Genomic DNA, 26,277 nt, shown 5'->3' with positions numbered 1-26,277 from the left:
TATGTTATTGAACTTCAAACAAATATGCTGTAATATTTTAGATACCCTGTTCTGGCTGTCAGAATAGACAATTTGCCTTGAAAAGAGTAATGTTGCTACATGCTGAATCTATTAAAAGTGCAATTACCAATTAATCAGATAAGACCATGCCTTCTCTGCCTTTCAATGTTGCAAACTATTTAGCAGATTCCAGATTTTAGTAAAACATTTTCTTTTATATAAATAGCATAATTTCATCAATAAATAGCCATGGAAACCAACACTCTTATTTCTTATATAGTATATTATCTGCTTTGTTCCAGAAGAACTGTGAATCTTTTTTTTCAGCCAGTAATTTAGATTATCTTGATGCAGGAATTCAATCTTTATTTTTTTCTTATAATGATTATACATAAAATCCCTTTATCCAAAGCATCCTTGTTAGTTGACATGTTTAATTGTCAGACTGCCTAACTTAGCAGCCAACTGAAACCTCTATTATTTGCAAGCACTTGATCTCAATGTTCTTTTGATAGCTATCACCCAAGCTGTTTCATTTTAGTATTAGTGCAGCATTAAGAATCCATGCTTTCTAGTACAAGAGCCAGGACAAATTTAAAAACAAAAGAAGGGTCTGCTATATTTTTATTAGTGTTCACTTTTTATGTATATACAGCAAACTGATTTTATTTTCAAGTTATCTTTGCTTCTTTGTTTGTTTAATGATTTGTGGCATTCCTAGCTACTGGTGAAAGTATTAAAGCTTATAACGGCTGGATTCACAAACAGCATTAATCTATAACATGGTTTGGTCTTGTCATTATGAATCCACCATCAAAGCTGGTAAATAGTGGCCTTATGACTACGTGGTACAAACTTAACCAACTGAGATTTATTCAATAAAACAAGTTACACAAACCCTGACTTAGCACAATGGATGAATTACATTGTGAATGAAATGAATTACATTCTTATTCCTCAATGTCAGCTTAGTTTAAAAATAGCAATGTTTTAAAGTAACCCCAGTCAATGACTTGTAGATCATTAGATTTCAGTTCCCATGCTGAATTACAATCAAACACAATTGAGTGTGAATAGATTGGAGAAGACTATATTGATAAATTCTGGACAACTGTATTTGTTAACTTACAAGAGACAATTCTTACTATTGTCTTTTGTTATCTCTCCAGTTTCAGACTTAGACCTTAGGGGTGAAATTATTTGGAAAAGGAAAGGATGGTTAAAAGTGCTGTAATTCTGCTTGTAAGAAGAGCCAAAAGTGGTGGATAAAAATGTGCATAAATGAACCTAATTTGTTTCACCTGAAGTTTATAGATAAGCTAAAGAGAGCTTCTATGGTATACAAATAGTCCTCAACTTAGACATCCATTTAACAATCATTCAAAGTTATAATTGCACTGGAAAAAGTGACTTATGACTGGACTTCACACTTACAACAGGGCAGCATCCCCACTGCTCACATGTTCAAAATTTGGGCACTTAGCAACCATTGGCAATTTTCTCAGGTGGCTTCTCATAAGCAAAATCAACGAAGGAAGCCAGATTTACTTAATAACCACATGGTTCACTTAACAACTGCAATCATTCACTTAACAATTGTGACAAAAAGGTTGTAAAACTGGGTGCGACTCACTTAATAACCATCTTGCTTAGCAATAGAAATTCTGGTCCCAGTTATGGTTGTAAACTGGAGGACTAACCTGAAATGGTTAAAGTAGGAAGAGAGAGACTCAGGTTCAAGTACACCCTTAGCTATGGAAGTTCAGTTTTTAACTTTTGAACTAGTCCTTCTCTCTCAGCATAATCCACTTCAATATGGTCACAAGTGCAGGGAGGTCCCTAAGTGTCAACCTTAAAGCTGACCTGACCAAGGCCATTTTGAGGCTTCAGTGGAGGTGAGGGATGGGGGGGGGGGAATAGAGATAGCTGGGGTTTTGTAGGCAAAACAAAACACTTTCTACCGGGAACCAAGGACACTCCCACAGGTGGTCGGAGAGAGGAGGAGTGAAGTTACCAGGCAACTAGACTGCACCTTGATTGGACCACATGACTGATTGTTTGGGGAAGGGAGAAAACTTTTTCTTTTAATTAAGTGAAAACCACTCAGAGATGGTTTTCACCAACCTGTGCCAATATGATATATCCAAATAAACTATTCTTTGAGGAATCTACCTGCCTTGGAGTTTTGTTCATTATGGGCATATTACTTGGAATCCTGACATTAAGCTCTTAAAGAAAAAGTGGGATATATTTAAAAGAAGTAAATAAATTATAAAATGAAATGAATTCATGTGCCTAATAAAAAGTCTTGAGCTAGTGAAACAGTTTGCAGTTTGAAAAACCATTAACAAAAGTGTATTTTGAGAAAGAATAATATGCACTGTATTAGGAAACAGTGTGCTTTAAGTATGTATACTGGAAAAATGGAGTACAATATTCTCTTATTCAGGAAGAATATGCACATAATCATGCACATTTTTCCCTGATGAGTTTATAAACTGAATCCAGAAACAGAATTTAGAGTCTGATCCTCATTTTGCTCCTTTGGTGTAAAAGGAAAAGAAGACTCCTTGATGTGCATTCCACTGAGAGTATTCTATTGATCTTGAATCTGGATAAACTCACTGAGACTGACATAATGAAGAGTTCACACTTTTTACTTACATGGCAAAGCAATGTTTTGATCCACTCTTAACCTTTCTTTGTATTCACAGCAGGATTATAGCTTGATTTGCAAACAAATATTTGCAGTGACAACAACAGGCTGCAGCTGGTAGATGGCTTTTGACAGCCTTGACTTGACTGTTACAGTGAAACATGAAAATGGAAGGATGTTGAGAGCCAGATGTTTTGAGGCTGGGAAAACAAATTGTCACTCTTAATAGAGGGCAAAATGGCATCTGGTATGCATCATCTGGAAGGGGGTTCAAGTTAATATGTGTGTGTGTGTGTGTGTGTGTGTGTGTGTGTGTGTGGTATTCAGCTTTGTTCGGGTATTTTCCCACGTCATTATAGTTGTGTTTTTAAAGTTGTAGCAACGTTTCGGCAGAATCTCATCTGCCATCATCAGGCTTCTGTATAGTTTTATATATATAGTTATATATATGTTTTCTTAAGTTTTTGCGGGTACTTACATGTATGGTATTCAGCTTTGTTCGGGTATTTTCCCACATCATTGTAGTTGTGCTTTTAAAGTTGTAGCAACATTTCGGCAGAATCTCATCTGCCATCATCAGGCTTCTGTATAGTGTTCATCTGTGAGTCAGACTTTTATAGTGGTTTCAGATTTAAATTTGGGGCAGCCTATTGCTGTGCCAGAATGGTTTTTTCTTCATCCTGATTGGTTGGGAGTCTTGGTCTGTGTTTATTGGTCTTGGAATTTGCTGTGTTCTGCTTGATTGGTGTTTCTAATATCTTTTGTCTGTTTTGGGGCTCTTTTTGTATCTTGATTGGCTGGCAACATTGTGTTACTTTATTGGAGGCCTTTAGTGCAGCTTGGCTCTGAGTAAATGGACGGCTATCATTTGTCAGGAAGCTAGGTTTCATCTGGGTGCCTGGTTGGGGTATGTTTGAGCTGGAGGTATCAGGGGGGATCTGTTTGTGCCCAGGTGCTTGTCTGGCTAGTGGTGTGGAGATTTGTTTGTTTGTGAGTGCAGGCTTCCAAATGATTGACAGTCTGGTGGAATCATCTCTTCTATTCATGCTTTCTGGTCTTTTTTCAATCTCTATGGCTTCTCTGATGATTCTGTGGCTGGGGTTTTCTATAGTGGCTAGGGTTTTGTTGCCATTGAAGTTGATGCTATGACCTGTGGCTTCCATTTGTTGGACTAGTGAGGAAGTGTGTTCCAGCTTTTTGACTGCATTTTTGTGTTCATCCAGGCAGGTACTTATTCTGATAGAAATACTACTCACACATCATCACAAAATCTCCAGAACTGTAAAGCCTAGAAACTTGAAATTTGGCATGTATGTTCCTCTTGGCTTCTAGGTGCTCACTAAGAAAAGGTTTTTTGAAATTACCATCATAGCATTGGTATTTTGTATATTATTCTTAACATGCACTGATGCTAAGGAGTTCTAGTCCCCCTCCCCACCTGAAAAGAAATCTGTTTCAAATGCAAAACACAGAGGAAAGGAGTTTCAGTTTCAGTTTTAGTTTCACAGCACCAAGCAGTTTTAGTACAGAACAGCTGAGCTAAGCCATGCCCAGGCTCCTTGCTGTCTCCTTCTTGCTCACACAGCAAATACTTTTTCAGTTTCCAAACAGCCCTCAACTCTCTCACACACTGACAGGATGCTAGGCAAATGAATACTGATGGATGCTGGTAGGCAGAGACAGAATTATTATTTCCTTATTTTCCTCCCCCAAAACTAAGCCCGACCACATATTTTCCTAGTGAAGCACGGGTATTGAGCTAGTCCTTGAATACATTGCAGCTTCTGCCTGCTGTGTTTCATTGGCACCAAAGTATGTCATCTTGAGCTGTGGCGGTGGAGTGACTAGAGTGCAGTACTGCAGGTTACTTCTGCTGACTGCTGGCTGCCTGCAATTTGGCAGTTCGATTCTCACTAGCTCAAGGTTCACTCAGCCTTCCATCCTTCCAAGGTTGGTAAAAATGAGGACCCAGATTCTTGGGGGCCATATGCTGACTCTGTAAACCACTTGAAGTAAAGCACTGTGAAGTGGCATATAAGTCTAAGCACTATTGCTATCTTCTCAATTTGGTTTACTGCCCCTGCTGCCTTCTTCATATTTCATTTCTTCTCTTTTCTCCAAGGATAACCCCTTTTCCTTCCTGTAACTCCACTACACCTTTTCCAGGCAGGCCTCCCCTCCAACACTTTTCAACCCTTGTAATGTATAAGGAAAGAAGACAGCCATAGCCAGGGACCATTGGGATAAGAGGCAGCTTAGTCTGTAGAAACAATGTGGATGTGGCAAATGTCCTAGAAGGGACCTATTTTATAATTTTGTGAGCTATAAAGGCAGTGGGGGACAAGTACACTTTCAGATTTGCAAAATTATGTAAATGTAACCCTATAATAATGTAGTATTAGTTCACTTGACATGCTTCCTATCAGGGCTACCTCACTAGGCTGACATTCATTCATTCGTTCATTCATTCATTCAATTTGTATGTTGTGAAAAACAAAACAAAACACACGACTCTTTACTTTTGTTTATTTGGCCTATTTGTAAGCCACCACAGTAATAATAAAACTCTCAGTGGTTGACATAGGAAAAAAATAAAGTGTAAAACAAACTCCATCCAATCCTTTCCCCAGCAGCATTGCAAGGACAGGAAGAAAAGTAAACTATGTCCAGTAGATATCAAATCAACCCCAAATAGCCATAGATAGTTTTACTTGATGGTTCTATTTTGCTCTGATTGAGAGATGTCTTCCTGCAGAAAAGCCAAGGGAGATCTCAGCTCCTGACCAGGACATCAACAACATTATCACTGATGTGGTATGGAAGGGTCATATCGTAAGGCCCACTTGGGGGTAAATAAGAAAGTGCCACTTCTAAGTTGGAATAGATAAAGAACAATTTAGGTTTTTCTAGAGTAGGCTGAGAATAAGACAAAAATGACATAATGAACATATATATTTTTAAAAAGAATTAATCAGGATAATGGCTAGCAAGGCTTTGCCAATGCATGTTTGGTACAATGATTAGATGCATGAATCTTACATACCCTGGAAGAACCGTAAGATCTTGCTTTCCTCCAGTTCAAGATCATTGGCCTGCCCAACTTTGTCCTGCCTCCTCAGTATTTCAAATGCTTTTTGTCTTCCTGGCTTTTCCTTTTCCTGTGGACTCAACCTGTTGCATGTGGTACATTTTTACTTGCTTATTTCCTTCAACTGGCAGATGCTTTGCCAAATCCAGGGAGAGAAAAGTCTTCTGCATTTAAAACCCCATTGCTGAGCTGCACTACAAGACTACAAAGAACCCATGTTGTTTTCTTGACAAAAACATTTAAATAGTTTGACATTGTCTTTCTTTAGAACGTTTTTTGATTTCTCTGTAATCTTAAGATTTCCTGCTGGATATTTTTTCTGAGTATTAGCCAAGCTTGACTTTGTTTAGCTTCCAAGCCCAGGCGAAGTTGGCCAGCTGCTGCCACCTGCTGAGAGGCTTTCCCACTAACTGTTACCTTTAAACAAAACAGCAAAATCTAGATGCTGCTAGATATTGATCTTGGACCTTTCTCAAAGCAACACAAGTGAGACCTCTTATAAGTGTAGGAAGAACTAGGAATCTAATTTAAAACAGACACTGTAAAGATATTGTTCTCTCTCTCCCTCTCTCTCTCTCTCTCTCTCTCTCCCTCCCTCCCTCCCCCTCTCTCTCTTTCCCTCTCTCCCTCCCTTTCTCCTTGCATTTTGTCCAGTGTGATTTAACAGTCAGTGCACTCATAGTAAATACCTGTGTTATGAAAGAGAAAGTGTAAACAGTTCATAAAAGGGTGGTTGGCAGGACAAAGAGCCTCTTCAAACAATCTAAATACAAGATTGTAACATTCTGCAGGGTTCTGAAGGTCCATGTAGGTATTACTTTTTGAACCCCTCAATCAGATGGATTATCCTTGTTCGCCAAAATGAGCATCTTCTCCCACCTAGCCAAACCCTCAAGTAGATAGCAGTCTCTAACAAGGTGCTGTCCAAATGGATTGCATTATAATGCTCTCATTCCCAGCCATCATTCAGACAGAGAGTAGAAAGGATTGCCTGATCTGAAGGATGAGACAGAATTATATGGAAGCTTTTTGGATACCTTTATCATCTGAGGAAGGTCAATATTAACAGGGAGAAGGGCTTCAATATCCTGCTTATAAAACCCCTTTCCTGGAAAGTTGCACCAGGTCATAATACTATTGCCTTCACAGCACCCAAACTCTTACATTGTGACGAGTATTCATTTTGATGTGATTGCTTCTGGCATTGGTGTTTAACCTTGCTTATTTATTGGTTGATAGTCTCGTTGCCTTTTAATTATTTGCTTTAAAGCCCTGTTGACATTTTTAATAGAAAGATATCATGAAACTATAATAATAAATCAAACCACATAAGCAGCTGAATAAGCCTGTGTGCCAGGAAAGTCTATTTTATCTGTTTTCAAATTTATGAGGACTGACCTAGAGTCATATAGAATTATAGAATTGAAAATGATTATCAAGTTCAATTCCCTTCACACTGCAGGATTCATTATACCATTTCTAAAGATGACTTTCCAGTCTTCATTTAAAACCTCCAGCAAAATGGAAGAAACTGTTCCATGAGGTAACTATTCTACAAATTGACATATCTTACTGTTCTTCCTAGTATCTCATCTAAAGCCTTGAAATTTCATCCCACTAGTTCATCCCTATAGTCATAACAAAAACATTTGTAAAAAAACTATGATATTTAAAAACAAATTCCTTAATAAATTCAGCTGAACCCAGAGAACAATGAGAATTGAGATCTACTAGAGCAATAAAACCCTCTTATAAAGCTTAATATGGATGAAAGAAAACTGATTACGATTAACCTAAATGGACTTAATTCAGCTATTAAAAGAAGGAAAGTATTTCACAAATTAGATAAATTAAAATTTGATATAATCTGCTTACAAGAGGTACATATTAAAAAGCAACATGAATATATACTAAAACAAGGAAAATTAGGGAAATTATTTACATCACTGGCACAATCGAAAAAGAGGTGTGGCATTATATATTAAAGAAACAATTTTGGCAGAACTAATTTATACAGATGATGATGGAAGGATTTTGGCGGTGGAGATAATGGATAACAGCATTAAAACACTTTTAATTGCAATTTATGCCCCGAATGATAAACAAGAAGAATTCTATAGGAAATTACATACAAAAATAATTGATTTGGACTATGTTAATATCTTTATGATGGGTGATTTTAATGGAATAATTAATGACTGGTTGGACTATAAAACACAGAAAACAACAAAGAAAGTTAGAAAGATACTACCAAAATCCTTCCTTCGAATAACAGAATATTAATTTAAAAGATGCATGGAGAGAGAGAAATGCAGAAAGTAAGCAATATGCTTTCTATTCAAATAGACACACATCCTGTTCTAGAATAGATATGATATGGATGTCAGCAGAATTATTGACTAATGTACGACAGATTGAAATAGAAATAAGCACATGGGCGGATCATAATCCAGTATCAGTTATTTGGAAAGGATACAAGAGAGATGGACTTAAATAATATGATTCTGAAAGAAAAAGATTTTAAACAGAAAATAGAGAAAGAACTTGTTTTCTTCTTCAAAGAAAATAGAAAAGAGGATACATCTTTACAAAATCTCTGGGACACGATGAAGGCCTACACAAAAGGCTTGATAATAGATTATGCTAGGAAAAGAAACATAAACAGAAAAAGACATTTAAGATATTAGAGGATGACTATAAAAGACTGGAAAAATACTTACAGAAGTCCCCACAAAAAAAGACATTAAAAATAAAATGGATATAATTAAACATAAAATGGGACTAATGGAAAAAGAGGAATTAGCACAAAATATTAAAAGCGCGAAACAGAATTACTTTGAAGATGCAAATAAACCAGGCAGATGGCTAGCTTATAAATTGAGAAAGGAAAGAGAAGCAAGAAGAATTAGCCAATTGATAAATAAAGAAGAACAGGTTTGTTATGAAAATGAGGAGAAGAAAAAAATTATACAAGATTACTATGGATTACTATACTTTGAAGAGAATATTCAAGAAGAAAAATATCAAGCAGTATCTTCAGAAAGCAAACTTACCTCAGATACCCAAAATATTGAAACAATGTTAGAAGGAAGTATAACGATGGAACTAACAGAAGCCTTTAAAAAACAGAATGCTGGGAAAGCTCCAGGTTCAGATTGGTTGCCAGCAGAATTCTATAAGACTTTTAAGGAAATATTGAATTTTCATCTTCTAGAAGTTATGAATGAAGTTATGTTAAAGAAAAGAATACCAATATCATGGTCAGAAGCGTACATTACACTTACACTGAAGGAAAGTACAGACCTGCAGCAAGTTAAAAATTATAGACCTATATCTTTATTGAACTCAGACTATAAAATCTTTGCTTCAATTTTTGGCAGAAAGACTAAAAAGATACTTACATAATTTTATTCATACTGATCAAAATGGATTTCTGCCAAAGAGACAAATCAAAGATAATGTGAGAATCATTTTGGATACTCTGGAATATTATGAAGCACACCCTGAGAAGCAAATGGCCTTGATGTTTCTAGATGCTCAACAAGCCTTTGACAATGTGAGTTGGCGATTTATTTTACTGCAACTGATACAAATGGACTTTGGTAAGAAATTTATCCAAGCCATTGAAACAATATATCATGAACAAACTGCAAAGGTGATGGTGAATGGAGAATTAAAAAAATCCATAGATATAAGAAAAGGGACAAGGCAAGGCTGTCCATTATCACCTCTGCTGTTTGTGTTAACATTGGAAGTGTTGAACAAGAATATCAGTGAAGAAAAAGAAATAAAAGGAATGAAAATTAAAAAGGAGTATAAATTGCAAGCTTTTGCAGATGACCTGGTATTTATATTAGAAGACCCAATGGAAACAGCACCCAAATTAATAGAAAAAATAGAAGAATATGGAAAAGTAGCAGGTTTGAGAATAAATAAAGACAAAACAAAGATATTAACAAAGAATATGTTAACAAGACAAAAGAAAGAGTTGGAAGAAACTTTAAAAATACAGGTCATGAACAAGGTTAAATACTTAGGGATTTATATTACACGAAGATGCAGTACCCTGAAGGAAGATAACTATGTTAAACTCATACAGCAGATTGCGACAGGCTTGATGAAATGGGAAAAATTGCAACTATCATTGATTAGGAGAATATCCACAATTAAGATGAATATATTGCCTTGAGTTTTATATTTATTCCAGACACTTCCTATTCAATTAGGGAAAGAGTTTTTTGAAGATTTGAATAGAATTGCGTTGAAATATATTTGGCAGGGTAAAAATGCAAGAATAAAATTAAAGCTGTTACAAGATGCAAGAATAAGAGGAGGATTTGCCTTGCCTAATTGGGAGCTGTATTACCAGGCGACAAGTTTGATGTGGATAAAGGAATGGATAACACTAAGGAACAGTAGATTATTGACTTTAGAAGGTCATGACTTGCTGCTGGGATGGCATGCCCTTCTCTGGAAAAGGGAACTAAAACACAGGGGTATTTTAGAAGACATTATATTCGTGAGGCATTGTTTTTGAGTTGGGAGAAGATTAAAAGACAATATTACTTAAAAATTTCAACATGGATATCAACTATTGAAGCTTTTTCTTATCCAATAATACTGTATATAAAAAGGAACAAACAGATGTGGGGAGCTATTGAATGAAAAGGATGAACTTAAATCTATGCAAACGTTGCAAGAACAAGGTGTAAAAATGAATTGGTTTTCTTATTTGCAAATACAATCTAGGTTTGATAAAGACTCCAAGGCAGAAGGTATTTATGATAAGTTGACTGACTTAGATAAAGGTTTGATGGGTACTGATGAAAAGGTAATTTTAAAACTTTATGGACATCTATTAGAATTTAAATTGGAGGAGGAGCAAGTAAAAGAAATGATGATTGCTTGGAGGAAAAATTTTGGATATGGGATTGATTTGGAAAAATGGCAAAAATTGTGGTCTCAAAATTATAAAATGACAGTGTCAATTGCATACAGATTTGTATGCAGTTGACATTGTCATTTTATAATTTACAGGTGGCACCTACCCCCGATGAGACTTGCGAGAATGTTTAAGAATAAATCGGATAAATGCTGGAAATGTCATCAGATACCTGGTTCATATTACCATATGTGGTGGACATGTTCAGACACAAAGAAATATTGGACTAAAATCCACACATGGTTGGAAAAAATGATAAAATAACATATGCACTTTAAACCAGAGATCTTTTTATTGGGAGTCATACCGGACATATATAATAAAGAACTGAAATATTTGATTGTAAATGTTTTAACAGCGGCTAGAATCATATTTGCGAAGAACTGGAAAAATGACAAAATACCGATGCAGGAGGAAGTTATCAAAAAAGTTATGGACTGTGCTGAAATGAGTAAACTGACATTTGAAATTAGAGAACAAGAAGATAAGCAATTTTATATGATATGGGATTTGTTTTATCAATGATTGGATAAAAAGGCATGGTAATATGATATAGATAATTTTGTGATAGAAATCTAATAGATTGATATAAAATATAATATAGATATATATAACCACTGATTGAAAGTATAACATAAATTTTAAGATAAAACTTGGAACATCTCGTATAAAATGATGGAATAAATAGTTTAGTCATGGATGATTAATAACTGATAAATATATAAACATATGTTAGTTTGACAATGTGAAGACTGATGTAAATTGTGATAAATGACTACAAAAGTATAGCACAAAAGATATGTAACCAACTGACACACTGTATGTATATAAAATGGAAAAGGATTTTATGTTTTTACGTTTTTGTATGTGTATGTTTGTGTTTAAAAATAAAAAAAACTTTATTTAAAAAAATAAATTCAGCTTCTTACATTCTTTATCTATATACTATTGAAGTTTCTCCGGTTCAGGGTGTTAGAAATGAATCCAAATGACAAAAACTTGGATTGGTGAAAACACAGAGAATTTATTGTTAAGCTGTTTGCAAAGAGCGCTAGAATCTCAGCTGACCTCAACAAGAAGTTTGAGCCAAGAACCACACTTAAGATTTCAATACATTACATTTTATAGTTCTTCTATCCCGACGCCCCCACACACCCCTCCTACATCGACCCAGTGACCGAGCACAGCTAATCAGAGACGCCTTATGGAGACCACATCATCTCCTTTGATACCTCCCAACGACCACCCATCACACATTTTGCCAACATGGCTTTTTCTTATCTTACTTGGTATTAAAGAATGTTCCTTCAGCCGGGCCTCTTTCTAACGGTCTGAGAACAAAGAAATATCTATTCCTAACACCACACTTGTTACATATTAATGTTACATCTTAGAATAACATGCATCTCTAACATATTCACCTAGGCAAAGTAAAACTCTGGTAAATTTAAGCAGATGCTTTGAAAAACAAAATCTAACTTCAATTGATTAAAGAAAGTTAGGGCAATGGTTTATCTCTTCTTCTATTGTCCTCCTAATCCTGGAGAAAATAGGGGTGGCATTACTTGATACAGGAGGCTGTCTTAAGAGAAGAGAACTGTCTTAATGCTACAATATACTATTCTCTTCATCTACATTTTATTTTTGAATTTTCTTATTTCTAACAAGGGTAAGGGTCCAGCAATTGTTGACAATTCAAAAAAGCATAGGCTTCTTCTATCATCTCTTTTGTCATCTCTTTTGATGTGACTTCCAGGCAAACCCAAACATTTTTCTTTATTTTGAAGAATTCCTATGAGATCATTCTTGGAGAAAAGAAATCCTAAAGCATTGAATGTTACTTGAATTTTTGAACCAGTTCTCATGATAATTAGAATTTAATTAAACAATTTAATAGTAATTTACTATTTAATTTAATAGTAATTTCAGATAGTAAACCCTAAACGATATACAGTATTTTATTGGTACTTTTATAGAAGAGCAACACATACATGGTGTTGAGAAAGCTCAAGGTAGAAATAGATATCCTGAATATCTAAAAAAATGTGTCTTAGCATGCCAATTGTCTTCTTATTGTCTTCCAATATTTCTGTAGACATTCCGATGGCCCATCGCAAGCAGCATTGATGTCAATGAGATGCTGGAGATTCAGGTGTTTAACTACAGCAAGGTCTTCTCCAACAGGTAAGTGATACACAATGGCAACTCCGACGCATTTGAATGTGTCTTCTTTGGCCAATCTTAGAAAAGTGATGGATGGAAGATAGCATTTCCACAGTGATTCTGATATTTTCAGCATTTTGTACCCATATACATTAGGCCTATTTATTTCACAACACCCTTTTTAAAGAGAAATAAGACATTTGTATATAGGTAGGTGATCTTGAAAACTATGGCATAACAAAAGTTTTGCTACACTGAGACAGCCTAAAGACCTAGTGTGGCACAGAAAGCATTGTGTGTGGTGAGTGGTTAGAATGCAGTATTGCAGGCTAATTCTGCCAACTGCCACCAATTTGATTCTCACCAGGCTCAAGTTTGACTTAGGCTTCCATCCTTCCAAGGTGGGTAAAATTTGGACCCAGATTGTTGGGGGCAATATGCTGACTCAGTAAACTTCTCAGAGAGTAAAACACTGTGGAGCAGTATCAATGTCTAAGTGCTATCGCTACTGCTATTGTCTTCCAGCACTTCACTACCCATTTCATATAATTCAACATTTGCTGCCTAAGCAGCTACTTTATCCTGTCTAATACAGAGAGTACCAGCCCTGACAAAAGTATCTGAGTACCTATAAAATAAGGATGGATACCTTCTGATAGCTGAAAAATTACCACCAGTGGGTTTGTAAAACCTATCTTAGGCCTTTACTGGGCTTACAGTAAAATTGTGATGTTTTTCCAGTCTCCATTTCAAAAAGTATGCCACCGATTTTCAGCAGACGTAATTGGAGGTAACTTTTAAGGCTGTAAAGGTAGCTGTGGGGAATGCTTGTAATCCTGGGCCATAAAAGGCTTAATCCTGATTTGTAATAAACCTGTCTGAATATAATAGATATCCTGTTGGATTTGGTTAAACTACAATTTTCCATTACTAATCTTTAGATGAACCAGCAGCCTGATGCTGAGTTCAAACCATAGAATAGAGTAATCCAGTCATCCCTCCTGAACATGGCCTATATCTCCTGCCAAGAGACATTTATTAGGTCAAAATAAAAGTGGAATAGCTTTAAAATTGAGAAAAGACTTAGCAGAGGTGATCTCTAGAAAATTCTATGAATTCCTATTGCCAGGAGAGTTCATTTGGAATGTTTCTATGGTTTCCATAGTACAGTGCTGTTTGGCATCATTTGTAGCCTAATGTGAAGTCAATTCTCCAGGTGGGATTATGGACCTTCAGATATGGAGGTGAAATAGGCATCAATGGTGCATCTAATGGCTAGAGCAGCTATGTTGGATGGTTACCATACACTTACTCATCTATGTTAATGAATCTGCAGTAATGAGTATTGGCTATGCTTGGGTTTATACAGGAATCTATTCTAGTTTTATGTGAAGATGCTAGGAATAACAAAAATCCTTTTCTTGCTCTTTTTCTTGCTGGATCATGCTAGTTTAAAACATGTATAGCATGATCTACTGGATTAGATAGATTTCACCATTCATTCATATATGAGGGCTATCCACAAAATAGATTACGTTTTGCGATAGAAAAAAAACAAAGTGTAGGAAAAAAATTGTTATTATATACACTTGAAAGTGACACTTAAATACTACTTTTCAACATATTCATCGAACAAATTGAGGCACTTATCATAGCGGTGAACAAGTTTTGTAATTCCATTGTCATAAAATTCAGCCGCCTGAGATTTGAGCCAGTCAGTCATGCTCGCCCGCAGTTCTGCGTCGTCATCAAAGCGCTGTGTTCCAAGCCAGATCTTCATCCTCGGAAACAAGTGGTAGTCTCTTGGTGCAAGATCGGGGCTGTAGGGCGGATGAGGAAAAATCTCCCACTTGAAAGCATTCAGGACTTCTCGAGTGCGATTTGCTGTGTGTGGTCGGGCATTGTCATGCAAAAACAAAATTTTTGAGCTTAACTTTCCTCTATGCTTGTTCTGAATTGCTTTTCTTAGTTTTTGCAACATTTCACAATACCTCACAGAGTTTATTGTTGCACCATGTTCCAGAAAATCAATAAGAAGCACACCTTGCCTATCCCAAAAAACAGTCGCCATAATCTTCCTTGCAGAGAACGTTTGCAAACATTTTCTTGGTTTTGGGGGGGAATTTGTGTGCCCCCACTCCATAGACTGCAATTTGGTCTCGCTGTTCACATGTTTGACCAAGTCTCATCTCCAGTTACGATTCAATCAAGAAATGAATCTCCATCTTTGTTGTAAGAGTACAGAAATGTCAATGATGCGGCCATACGCTGACTCTTGTGGTTTTCTGTCAGGATTTTTGGCACCCATCTTGCACAAAATTTGTGGTAGCCTAGCTTTTGTGTAACAATTTCATGCAACAAACTGCGTGAAATTTGTGGAAAACTAAGCAAAAGTTCCGTTACTGTGAAACGGCAGTTTTCACGAATCTTGTCATCGACTTTCGCGACCAGTTCATCAGTCACAATGCTCGGATGTCCACTCCGCTGTTCATCATGAACGTTAGTTGGGCCATTTTTAAACTTAATGCACTATTGGCACACTCCACCTTCAGTGATGATGTTGTCCCCGTACACTGCACACAGTTGCCGAAAAATTTCAGTCGGTTTATGGTTTTTTGCCAACAAAAACCTTATCACTGATCGCACCTCACAACTCGCAGGATTTTCAATTGCAGCACACATTTCAAATGTTTGCTGTGAAATAACGGGCAACGATACGAACCTCCCACTAGCACGACTAGATGCAGACTGAGCAGCGGACGCACAGACCAAAGATGGCCGTGCTAGCTCCGCCCCTCCTTGCTACAGATGAAAACGTAATCTATTTTGTGGATAGCCCTCGTACAATAACTGGGTATTTCTGCTGGCCATCATTCAAAAATCTAGTAACAACTTGCTTAAACAAAATGATTCTTAAATGATCATTTAAGAAAATGCATTAAATAAATGTGATAATAATTTGACCAGTTTTCCACAGAATTACACATGATCTCTAGTATAAGGTGATGCACCATGCAGGAGATTTGGTTAGAGCAAGGTTAATTCTGTAATTTTGGAACAATATTTCAACAACAGAACTAGACATTTTAACACGAATTACACTGTTAATGCAATTTGTATACAATTCTTTTGGAAACTCTGTGTGTAAGACACCAGGATAACTTATCAGTATAACAGAATAAGAGAATTGGAAGGGACCTTGGAGGTCTTCTAGGCCAACCCCCCTGCTCAAGCAGGAAATCCTATAACATTGCAGGTAAATGGTTGTCCAATCTCTTCTTTAAAACCTCCATGTTAGAGAACCCACAATGTCTGGAGACAAGTCATTCCTCTGATATTAATCTGTCAGGAAATTTCTCCTTAGTTCTAGGTTGCTACTCTTCTTGATTAGTTTCCACCCATTGCTTCTTGTCGTACCTTCAAGTGCTTTGGAGAATAGGTTGACCCCCTCTTCTTGGTGGCAGCCCCTTAGATATTGGAACACTGCTATCATGTCACCCCAGTCCTTCTTTTCATTAATCTAGATATATCCAATTCCTGCAATCATTCTTCATGTTTTAGCCTTCAGTCCCCTAATCATCTTTGTTGTTCTTCTCTGCACTCTTTCTAAAGTCTAAACATCTTTTTTATATTATGGCAATTAAAACCGCATGCAATATTGCAAGTGTGGTCTTATCAAGGCATCGTAAAGTTGTATTAACACTCTGTGTGATCTTGATTCTATCTCTCTATTAATGCAGCCTAGGACTGCATTGGCTTTTTTTTTTCTGGCAATTGCAGCACTCTACTGGCTCATATTTAAGTGATTGTCCACTAGGACTCCAAGATCCCTCTCAGCTCACAGTTACTACTATTAAACCAGGTACCACTTATTCTATACCTGTGCATCTGGGTTTTCTTGCCTAAATGTAGTACCTTATTTTTATCACCACTGAATTTCAGTAGGGTGTTTATCCAAGTAGTTCCAAGTCTACTTCAAACTTATTTCTTGGTTTGAAGTCAAGCAGTTCTGGAAAATGCAGGTAAACTGCTACGATGAATCATTTAAGGATTGTGAAAAGGGTATAATTATATTTGAAGTCTACAACAAAAGGCACACATTATTAAACCTGGTTGAATAGGGGCTTGCACAACCATGATTATGCTGACACAAAATGTCTGCAGTTTTAATGGGTTCGTGCAAGGCATTGACATGGTATAAAAAGCACCACCCTGTTCCCAAAGTTAATTTAAAACATGAAGGACTCGAAGACTTCTGGGAGTGATAGCTCCTGATCTAAAGTTTCTTTTCTTTTAGTCCAGACATTAAGAATTGATATTTCAGTGGTATAATATATACTTTGCTTGCTTTTAAGTGTTAGGTTCCATTTTTTTCCAGATCTCCAAGCTAATTGCACAGCATAAACTGCTGATGTTTTATTTGTATACCGATTGTTTCACTCAGTGGTAGTGGTTTCAAAGTAGAAAATGTTTCATTACTGCCTGGTTCTTTTAACCTGTGATATAATGGATTGAAGAGTTAAATCCTGAGTCTGTATATGTACTGAGCGTGAATTTTATCAGTAGGGTGCAGTCGAGCCAATAAAATGAGAGGCGAGATTATTTGAAGCAGCAAAGCCAAACAGAAGACTACAATCCAACAGTTCCAAGTTGGACAATCAGAGGTCTTGCTTGGTACAAGATGCCATCTGAGCCTTACAGTTATTTTATTTTCAATTATATAAATTGAGAGTTAAAATCATATTAATACAAAAAATTAGTGCAAAAGAACAACAGGTAAAAAAGATTTCCATTATCAATAGGTATTAAATAGTTAACACAATTCAAAGTGCTTTTTGGTCTATTTTACAACTAGTCTTATTGTGCTTATAAGTATTGACTGTATTGACTGTGATAAGGGTATACTCCTCAAATTACCGTGTCAATTTGCATACTTGCCAATTTGCATACAATTTGCACATGTTTGTTTTAATATTTTGGGTTTTTATGAAAAAAATTACCATAGAAGGAAAGCATAGCAGAGTACTATAGCCATAGAAGAGGGCAGAGGAATTGCATTCTGAATTCTCTTCTTGCTTCCAAAAATCAATCAGGCATTGTTTCCATACTTTTAAGCAGTTGCTGATACCTTGTGTGTTCAGAAACCAGCAAACTGTTTGGCAATCTCAAACAATGAAACCTTGATAGACACCTTGGCTTGTGGGCAGCTAAAATGAGGGCTATATATATATTATGGCATATTGGGCATGTTAAAAAAAACTTCAGTTTTTGGTGCCTGTCTGTTTCACTACAACAATTTTTGTCTCCTGGTCTGGTTGGAACTTGTTCTTATCTACTGCATTCCGTTTGCAACCTGTTAAAGTACATAGTGCTTGATTGTTTTTTTAAGCATCATGTTGATTGAATTCAAACGATTCCCCGCTTTCTGATCTTAAGGTAAACCTTGCAAATAAACCGTATCATAAAATGTGTGCACTGGTGAACAGACAAATGCTAGATGGGAACGCTGTGCAGATGGGCCAGAATTGCTAATTAGAAGTCTCTCTTCAAAGACTAAGTGCACTTCAAAGCTAATTTAGAGTTTGAACCCACACTTCAGCAATGTATGTCAGTCCAGAAATAAAGTCCCATGTGACTCCAGCTGAGAGCCTGGCAAAATATTTTTTTTACCATAAATTATAAGTATAACATTTTATTTTCTAATACAGTGGAGGTGCCACATTTGAGCTGCAAAAATCCAACCAACTCAATGACAGGAAAGAGAATTGTCTGCATCTCTTTGCTGCAACCTGGCAATCATCCTGTTTTGCAGCCCATGTCTTGCAGCTTTAATTACCAGAATCAGAGTTTATCAATTATTATTATTATTACCTTTATTGCCAGAGTACAACATGTACAGATTGGCTGAGCCTCCCTTTATGCACCTCCCCCACAACACAACTCACAGTGAGGACAGAAGTCCCTAACCCAGTCCAAACTACCTGTATAGTGAGTACAGGTAGGTACTGAGTACACAGCCCTGTGGGGAGCCAGTGCTAAGCTTCAGGGAGGTGGATGTGACAGACCCAGCCCTCACTGTTCGTGGTCAGTCCCTCAGAAAGTCTTTGATCCAGTTGCAGATGGAAGAGGGAAAATCCAAATCAGTCAGCTTTTTGATAAGGATACTCGGCAGGATAGTATTGAAGGCCAAGCTGTAGTCAATGAAAAGCATCCTGACATAGTTTCTGGGTTTCTCCAGATGGCTCGCTACAGAATGTAAGGCAGTAGCTATGGCATCGTCTGTCGGCCTGTTCCCCCTGTAGGCAAACTGATGTTTGTCAAAGTCTGGTGAGAGGCATGTCCTAAACCATGATGGCAAACCTACGGCACTTGTGCTGGCACATGAGCCACAGGCAAACTTACCTCACTGCTCATGCGCGTACCTCACAACTGATTTTTTTCCCCGGTTGGTTTGAGGCCTTTTTCAGCCTCCCAGAGGCTTAGAAAAAACCTCTGCAAGGCTTTTCAGGATGAATTATAGGCCCATTTTGTCACTTTTCCTGTAATACCAGAAATGATGAAACGGGCCTATAATTTGTCCTGAAAAGCTTTGCAGAGGCTTTTTCTAAGCCTCTGGGAGGCTGAAAAAGGCCTCAAACCAACCAGGAAAAAAAATCAGCTCTGAGGTGCAGTGCAGGTAAGGGGGGGGGATTGCATGCATGTGCACAGGGGGCGTGGGGAGGGGGGCAGCACATTGCATTCTGGGTGCTGGCACGTAAGTGCATGTGCATTGGAACGTGCCTAATTTTTGGCACAGGAGCCCCAAAAGGTTATAGCCATCACTGTTCTGAGGTGTTGGAGAACCAGTCTTCCGAAGCATTTCATCACTACTGACGTTAACTCGATAGGTCTGTAGTAATTTAGACAGTTTATTGCTGTTTTCAAAAATTCCCTAGTAGAGTAGCGTTGTTGATGTGTTGAAATATAACATATATTTTTGTTTATGGAATTCAATATGTCAGACACTGGGCAGAAGAGGGATCCAAATCTTGCATAGATGATATTAGTGTGTTTACAGAATCATCATCATCATCATTTAATGACCCCATAATCCCATGCATGGTAGAGTCTGGGCAACTGAATGGAGCTAGCAGTGTTTACTGGCTGGATGCCCTTCCTGACACCAATGAGGAGTTTCATTCAGCAGATATATTCTCATTGTGCCAAGAGAGAGAAATATCTGCTGCTATCTAGGATCGAACGCACAGTCTCCTAATAGTGAGGTAAGAGCTCCACCTCTAGGCCACCACACCACTCCTGTGTGTTTACAGAATGATGGTAGTAAATATAGATATATGCAAGATTTTCAAAGTCTACTTTTTCCCCAACCTCCCACCTGAGTAGATAAGTCCAGGAAATATTGAAATTGATATGCTGCATTACATCAATTAAAGGTCTGGTTGCTATATTCATACAATATACCAACATTTGAGTAGTTTCAAATTCGATCAGGGTTTTTTTAATAGTTAGTGCATTGTGTAAAACCCATCTCATGAAGTATTCATATGCTGTACAAGCCAAGAAAATAGTTTAATTTAGTAACCTAGTTTATTGCGTTATGAAAAGCCAGCCTGTAAGTAAACTTTGCTTGTCTTGTGTGCAGTTTAGCACTCTAGATTAACTCTTATTCTTTTAGAGCCACAAGAGCATTTAAAACTGTATTTGCACTGACGTAAGTCATAAGAAGCAAATTAGGCCCTCCTCCAAATGTTCTTTGGGAGCAGATCTCTTGCTCCAAAATGGTTATGCACTTTTAATCGGGGTTTGTAAGCTATTAATTTTCTCCCGAGGAAAGAATCACAGCTGATAAAGCCAAAATGAGATATGAGAAATTACTTTTTCACATAAAGATGCAAGAAGCACACTCCATTTCATCCAGTTTCTTTTGCGTCCAAAGCCCGGATATGTGTATCATGCTGAATAGAAGTTTCTTGATAAGGGCTATCTGCTTACCAGAAGGAGCCAGAGATAAAGGAATGACACTCAATGCTGACTTGGGCTGAATTATTGATGCAGCCCCCTCTGACTTTTCATTATACAGCTTTGTGTTGGAGCCTTTATATTCCTCCCCTGGACACTGAGCAGCTTATGGCTAATTAGATGGCAATATGATCACATTTTACTCCAGCCAGGTACTGAGCCTAAGAGGGCAAAACTTTCCTAAACTTTTAACCTGCAGTCATAGCCAGGTTTGCCTGTCTCAAGGAAGACAGGGAAAATGATATTGTTACATAATTTCCCTTTTTTTCTCTCCCCCCACAAACATTCTTGGTTGCTTAAAAAGGAAAGTCATGCCAAGGAAACCAAGCCACTGGTACCTTGTGTACTGGCACTTCCCTGTACTGAAAAAAAATCCTTTGCCAAGTATGATTTCATGAAATATAAAAGTCAGTTTTCATGGTGAATCATTGATATAATGTCCATTGGAGTTTGCATAATTATTTGGTTCATGCTAACATCTGAAATTGAGGTATCCCTTAATCATGATTACCTCCATCTCTATATTCTTTGCTTATATATATATTAATATTTCTAGTTCGTTATAAAGGCAGTATAAACTGAATGAAGGCTGATTGAGAATATTTGCTGGAGGCAGAAAACCAAGCAAGAGTGTGTCATAAAAATGCTGAGAAAAGAATGTGTAGGATCAGCCGAAAAACTATAAATCAGATTGTCATCAATGCTCTAGGCCACTAAGAAGATAACAGAATCACTGAGAGTTTCAGTAAAAGGGTTTGGTGTTTGTCAGCTAGAAAATATACTGAAACATACGATAGAGTTTTGACAGAAGCAGCATTAGGACAAGCTCCAGGGGGAAGAAGTTGAACAAAACTAGAAGAGATCTTGGCTTTGTACCTAATCATCACCTTCATTTAATGACACCATAATCCCTTGCGGGGTGGAGGCTGGGCAACTGAATGGAGCTGGCAAAGTGATGTCCTTCCTGTTGCCAATGGGGAGTTTTGTTCAGCAGGTACATTGTCAGTGTGCCCAAAGAGAGAAATATTTGCTTCTACCTAGGATCAAACTCACAGCCTCCTGATTGTGAGACAAGAGCTCCACCTCTAGGCCACCTCACCATTCATTTTGTAACTAATGCAGGTACATTATCTGAGATGATTCTGCTATGGGAGTGATCCTACACAAGTATCTAGAGCAGTGTTTCTCAGCCTTGGAAATTTGTGGGCTTCAACTTCCAGAATGTGTGGGCTTCAACTCCCAGAATTCCCAGCCTACGTGGCAGTCTGGGGAATTCTGGGAATTGAAATCCACACATCATAAAGTTGCCAAAGTTGAGAAACTGATCTAGAGAGATCATCCATGCATAATAATTACATAAGTTTCAGTGTAATCAATCTAGGTGTTGGTCTCATGCTTGGGTTGTCTCTTTCTACCTGTCCCACAATAAAAGTTTGATCACTTCAGGCCTGTAAGGAGGAGTCAGGTTAGTCAAACAGAAATATATGTTTTGATGTGGTGAATTCTGTGCCAAATATTTGATGCCTCTCCTTTCTTTAGAAACATGTATTTCTAAGCAGCCTTTAAAATATATAAGCAGACTTCGGATACTGCTTACACTGGGATGTGCTCATCTATTCTGATCTCAGTTGCTAGAGAGTATTTCTTTTGCTTTTGGTCCATTACACTCCTGAAATTAAAAAAAACCCTGATAATTCACTTTTAATTTAAAGTTACAACTGCCAAAACATCTTAGGGAGATATTGACACAATGGTCAGATATGGGAGATTCCATTCTATACCCTACCGTGGAGATCTCTGCATTTGTGGAGTGGCTGAGGTAGAAGACCTGGCTCACATCCTATTTGACTGTTGCCTATATAAGAGGGTGAGAGAGAGGTACCTTGGTCTATATACCAAACGAATGACCCATTGGGATTCCCATATCAAAACAACTTACTTTATGTGAGGCAAGAATCAGGAAATGACATTTAACACAGCACAGGAGTTAAGCAAAATCAGTTGAGATCTGCGTATGTGGGACTGATTGGGGTAGATTGCAGGGGTGACACCGAAATATAATTTTATCTATATCTTAAATTATTGTATTTTATGCCAATTTCATTTTAAATCGTATTTTATTCCAATTCCATTTTAAATTGTTTTTATCGTAATAATTTGTGTCTGGGACTCTGCACTTAGATATGGTCCCAGGGCTAATCAATAAAGTAAACTCAATAATTCACCTGTAAGATTAGTAAAGTCCACACTGATCAGAAAGACAGACATTCCATGAAGAAGGCTTGAGAAATAATAAACTGCCATATCAGGTGAGATACTGAGTGACAATCTAATGTTTGCTTCCAATTCCAGCTGATTGAAGAAAAACAATGATGAGACAGAATACAGGACTGTAGTGTGGAAATAAATGTTATTTGTGGGGGAGGGAAATGATTGCATATTAAGCATCTACAAATTGCTTAACAACTTCAGGAGCAGACTGGAAGCTTGAGTCTCATTTTTCCTAAAGACACAAAGACGCTGCTTTCTTTTCTCTTGAATGCTGCAATGCAACGTTGAAAAATCCCAGTGCATTTTTCCCTGAAACAATTTTATGTTGTTCTTAAAATTTCAGTATTTTAAAAAAAATCTTGTTTATGCGAACTACCTGTCTGAATGCCTCTAAAGAACTGCAGGGCTTCTGATTTGTTGGAAACCAGTTGATATAAAAATCAGATGTCAAATTTACTGTGGCAATTGAAAGAAGTACAAACAAGAGTTCTTGTGCTGGTGGAGGTACATGAAATAAAGCAGCTGCACTGAGAGCAGAAAGGAACAGAGGGTGAATAGGAATCAAATGCCCACCTATTGCTTTCCTAGCCCTCACCTAGAGTAGCAGCCTTATTAGCAGGGGTGGGATTCAAAATGTTTAACAACCAGTTCTGTGTCATGGCTTAGGTGGTGGACATGGCTTGGTGGTCATGTTATTGGCCGGGTGTGGCCAACTCAATATCACTCACATTGAGGCACGCATCTCCTCGCCTGGCCTCTCATGACTGTGGGGATGCTGTAAAAAGTGGTCATAAGTCACTTTTTTCAGTGCCATTGTAACTTTGTAACTCCACACAAGCAAAGTACCAGCAAAGGAGGGGGAAAAAACTCTAGAGATGTTCCTGAGACAGGAAGTCTAGTCCTGCCAAGAATGTAATAAGGGTTAACGGAGAGGCAGTTTCTGTAAGCAACACCAGAATGTTTCCTTCCTGCCTTCCTTACAGGATTAGGCCAGTCATTTCTTCTAACAACCAGTTCTCCGAACTGCTTAGAATGTTAACAATCGGTTCTAGCGAGTAGGTGGGAACTGGTAGAATTCCACCCCTGCTTATTAGTTTTTAAAACATGCAGCTTGTAATGGTATGTAGGAATGATTTTTGGGACAGGTGGACAGTTGAACATAAACTAGACTAGAGGTCTCCAACCTTGGCCACTTTAAGACTTGTGGACTTCAAGTGGCTGAGGAATTCTGGGAGTTGAAGTCCACAAGTCTTAAAGTGGCCAAGGCTGGAGACCCCTGAACTAGACAATGGGAAGACAATGGGCATCTGAGCTCACATATGGGCATAGCAGATGTCTCAGAAAGGGTCATCACAAGTTTTTGGACTATAAAAGTGAGGGAGGGTAGAGATATGCTTTGAAATTTGCAAGATCCTGTTAAAGTAATCTTACAATAAACACAGAGTTAGTATTTCTGGATGCGCTTCTTACCTGGACTACTTGCAAGGCTGTCACAGCTGGCTGGCCAGCTCATAGATATTTTGAAGAGGTATTGTGATGTGATTGTTGCTTGATACAGAAGATGGTTCTGTCAGTGGTGGGATTCAAAAACTTTTACTACGGGTTCTGTGGGCGTGGCTTAATGGGCATGGCAGGGGAAGGATACTGTAAAATCTCCAGTCAGAGGTGGTATTTGCCGGTTCTGCGAACTACTCAAAATTTCTGCTACCAGTTCTCCAGAACTGGTCAGAACCTGCTGAGTGTCACCTCTGGGTTCTGTCTGTTCTTCCCCTATGTGCCCATTTAAGGATGGTGATTTCTTGCAGCCTGAAGGGAGAGGTAGCCAGTTGCTCTAAATAAATAAACCATGAGTGCAAGGAGAGAATAAGAGATGGAGTTGAGGATGCCCAGCTATTCCTCCCACTTGAAATGGATAATATAAGTTGGATCTGATAGTGCAGCAAGTTCTCTCCTTGTATAGGTGATCCACATTGGGTCCTTTTTTAATCTTTTAGGTTGATAGGAAGGTTTCCTACTATTATTAGTTTGGGGTATTATTTTTCATTTTTGCATTACCTGTCACCCACATAGTTATAGTACATCTTTGGAACTGAACTGCATATAAACTGCAGTGGTTCTTTTAAAAATAAATAATTTAGGCCATCAAGTCTACTGTTCAGTACAGAAATGCAAATTAGAGCATCCCCAAGTGACAGACCCAATTCTGTTTCTTTTAGCTTCAATTGGTTTTCCATGTCCTATACTTTGGAACAGGAGAAACCAAGCCTTGTTTGTTTGTTTATTTAACCGTATTTATAAACCACCCTAATCTGACTGACTCTGAGCAGTATATGCAAGCAAAGCAAGGCAGACTATCTCAACTTAAAATAATCTAATACTAATTACTTGCATGAAAATCATTATAGTAAAAACAAAAATTACATGGTGGGCCTCTTGTTTCCTAGAGCTCAAAGGTTACCTGGAACAAGACGCTTTTTAGGGCCTTTACGATTAAAACAATTTGTTTATCAATTTCAGCAAATTGAAGATGTGTGAACATCAACTCCCAGAATTCCCCAGCTGGCATCTATCTGGGAGTTGAAATCCACGCGTCTTAAACTTGCTGGGATTGAGAAACATAGCTATGGACAATTGAATCTCCAGGGGCAAATAGATTCCATAACATGGAGATTCTTACAGAAAATTCCTTTTTCTTATTCCTTAATTTCTTACAAGGTGGATATTGGTAACAGTGTTCTTACCATAGTGTTCAGATCAAACCAGCAGAAGCAAACTTGCTAAGACTACTTCTGATACATCTTAGTGTGCTGCCATAATGGGCTTTGATTACCAGCACTTTGAATTGAGCCTGGAATTTGACTGGCAACTGACATAACAACCTCAAAGCAAGGATTGTTTGCCGAGGAGCAGTCTGGATATTGTACCAGTGAATATTGTCCTGGCTTCTGTGTCTTCTTCAAAGAAAGGGAACAGGGGTGGTTTACTGTCATCAGAGTATCAGGGTATTTGCAGAATGCTAACCTTAACCCCCTTAGATATCTAAACGTACCCTCTCCTTTACTGGTGTCATAATTTGCTACGCTTAGTTGCTATGGTAATCCTCTACATTAGGATACTCTAAACAAAGTTGCAGGGAAA

General features: G+C 37.6%; 1 protein-coding gene across 6 annotated transcripts in view; it reads left to right on the top strand.

Annotated features, from left to right (window-relative positions):
• OTOF (otoferlin) overlaps positions 1–26,277 on the top strand; it is a 165,727-nt gene that overhangs the window by 32,134 nt on the left and 107,316 nt on the right. For all 6 annotated transcript variants that reach the window (XM_087929506.1, XM_087929478.1, XM_087929486.1 and 3 more), the window contains exon 3: positions 12,782–12,870. In XM_087929506.1, coding sequence (XP_087785632.1) covers positions 12,782–12,870 — 89 coding nt within the window. The remainder of the gene's footprint in view (positions 1–12,781; positions 12,871–26,277) is intronic.

The sequence above is a fragment of the Pseudonaja textilis genome, chromosome 1 (genome assembly GCF_049901715.1).
Source record: "Pseudonaja textilis isolate UNSWEBS1 chromosome 1, rPseTex1.2, whole genome shotgun sequence".
Classification (NCBI taxonomy): Eukaryota; Metazoa; Chordata; class Lepidosauria; order Squamata; family Elapidae; genus Pseudonaja; species Pseudonaja textilis.
Note: the sequence above shows the minus strand (reverse complement) of the source record. Positions and strands in the feature narration are given on the sequence as shown.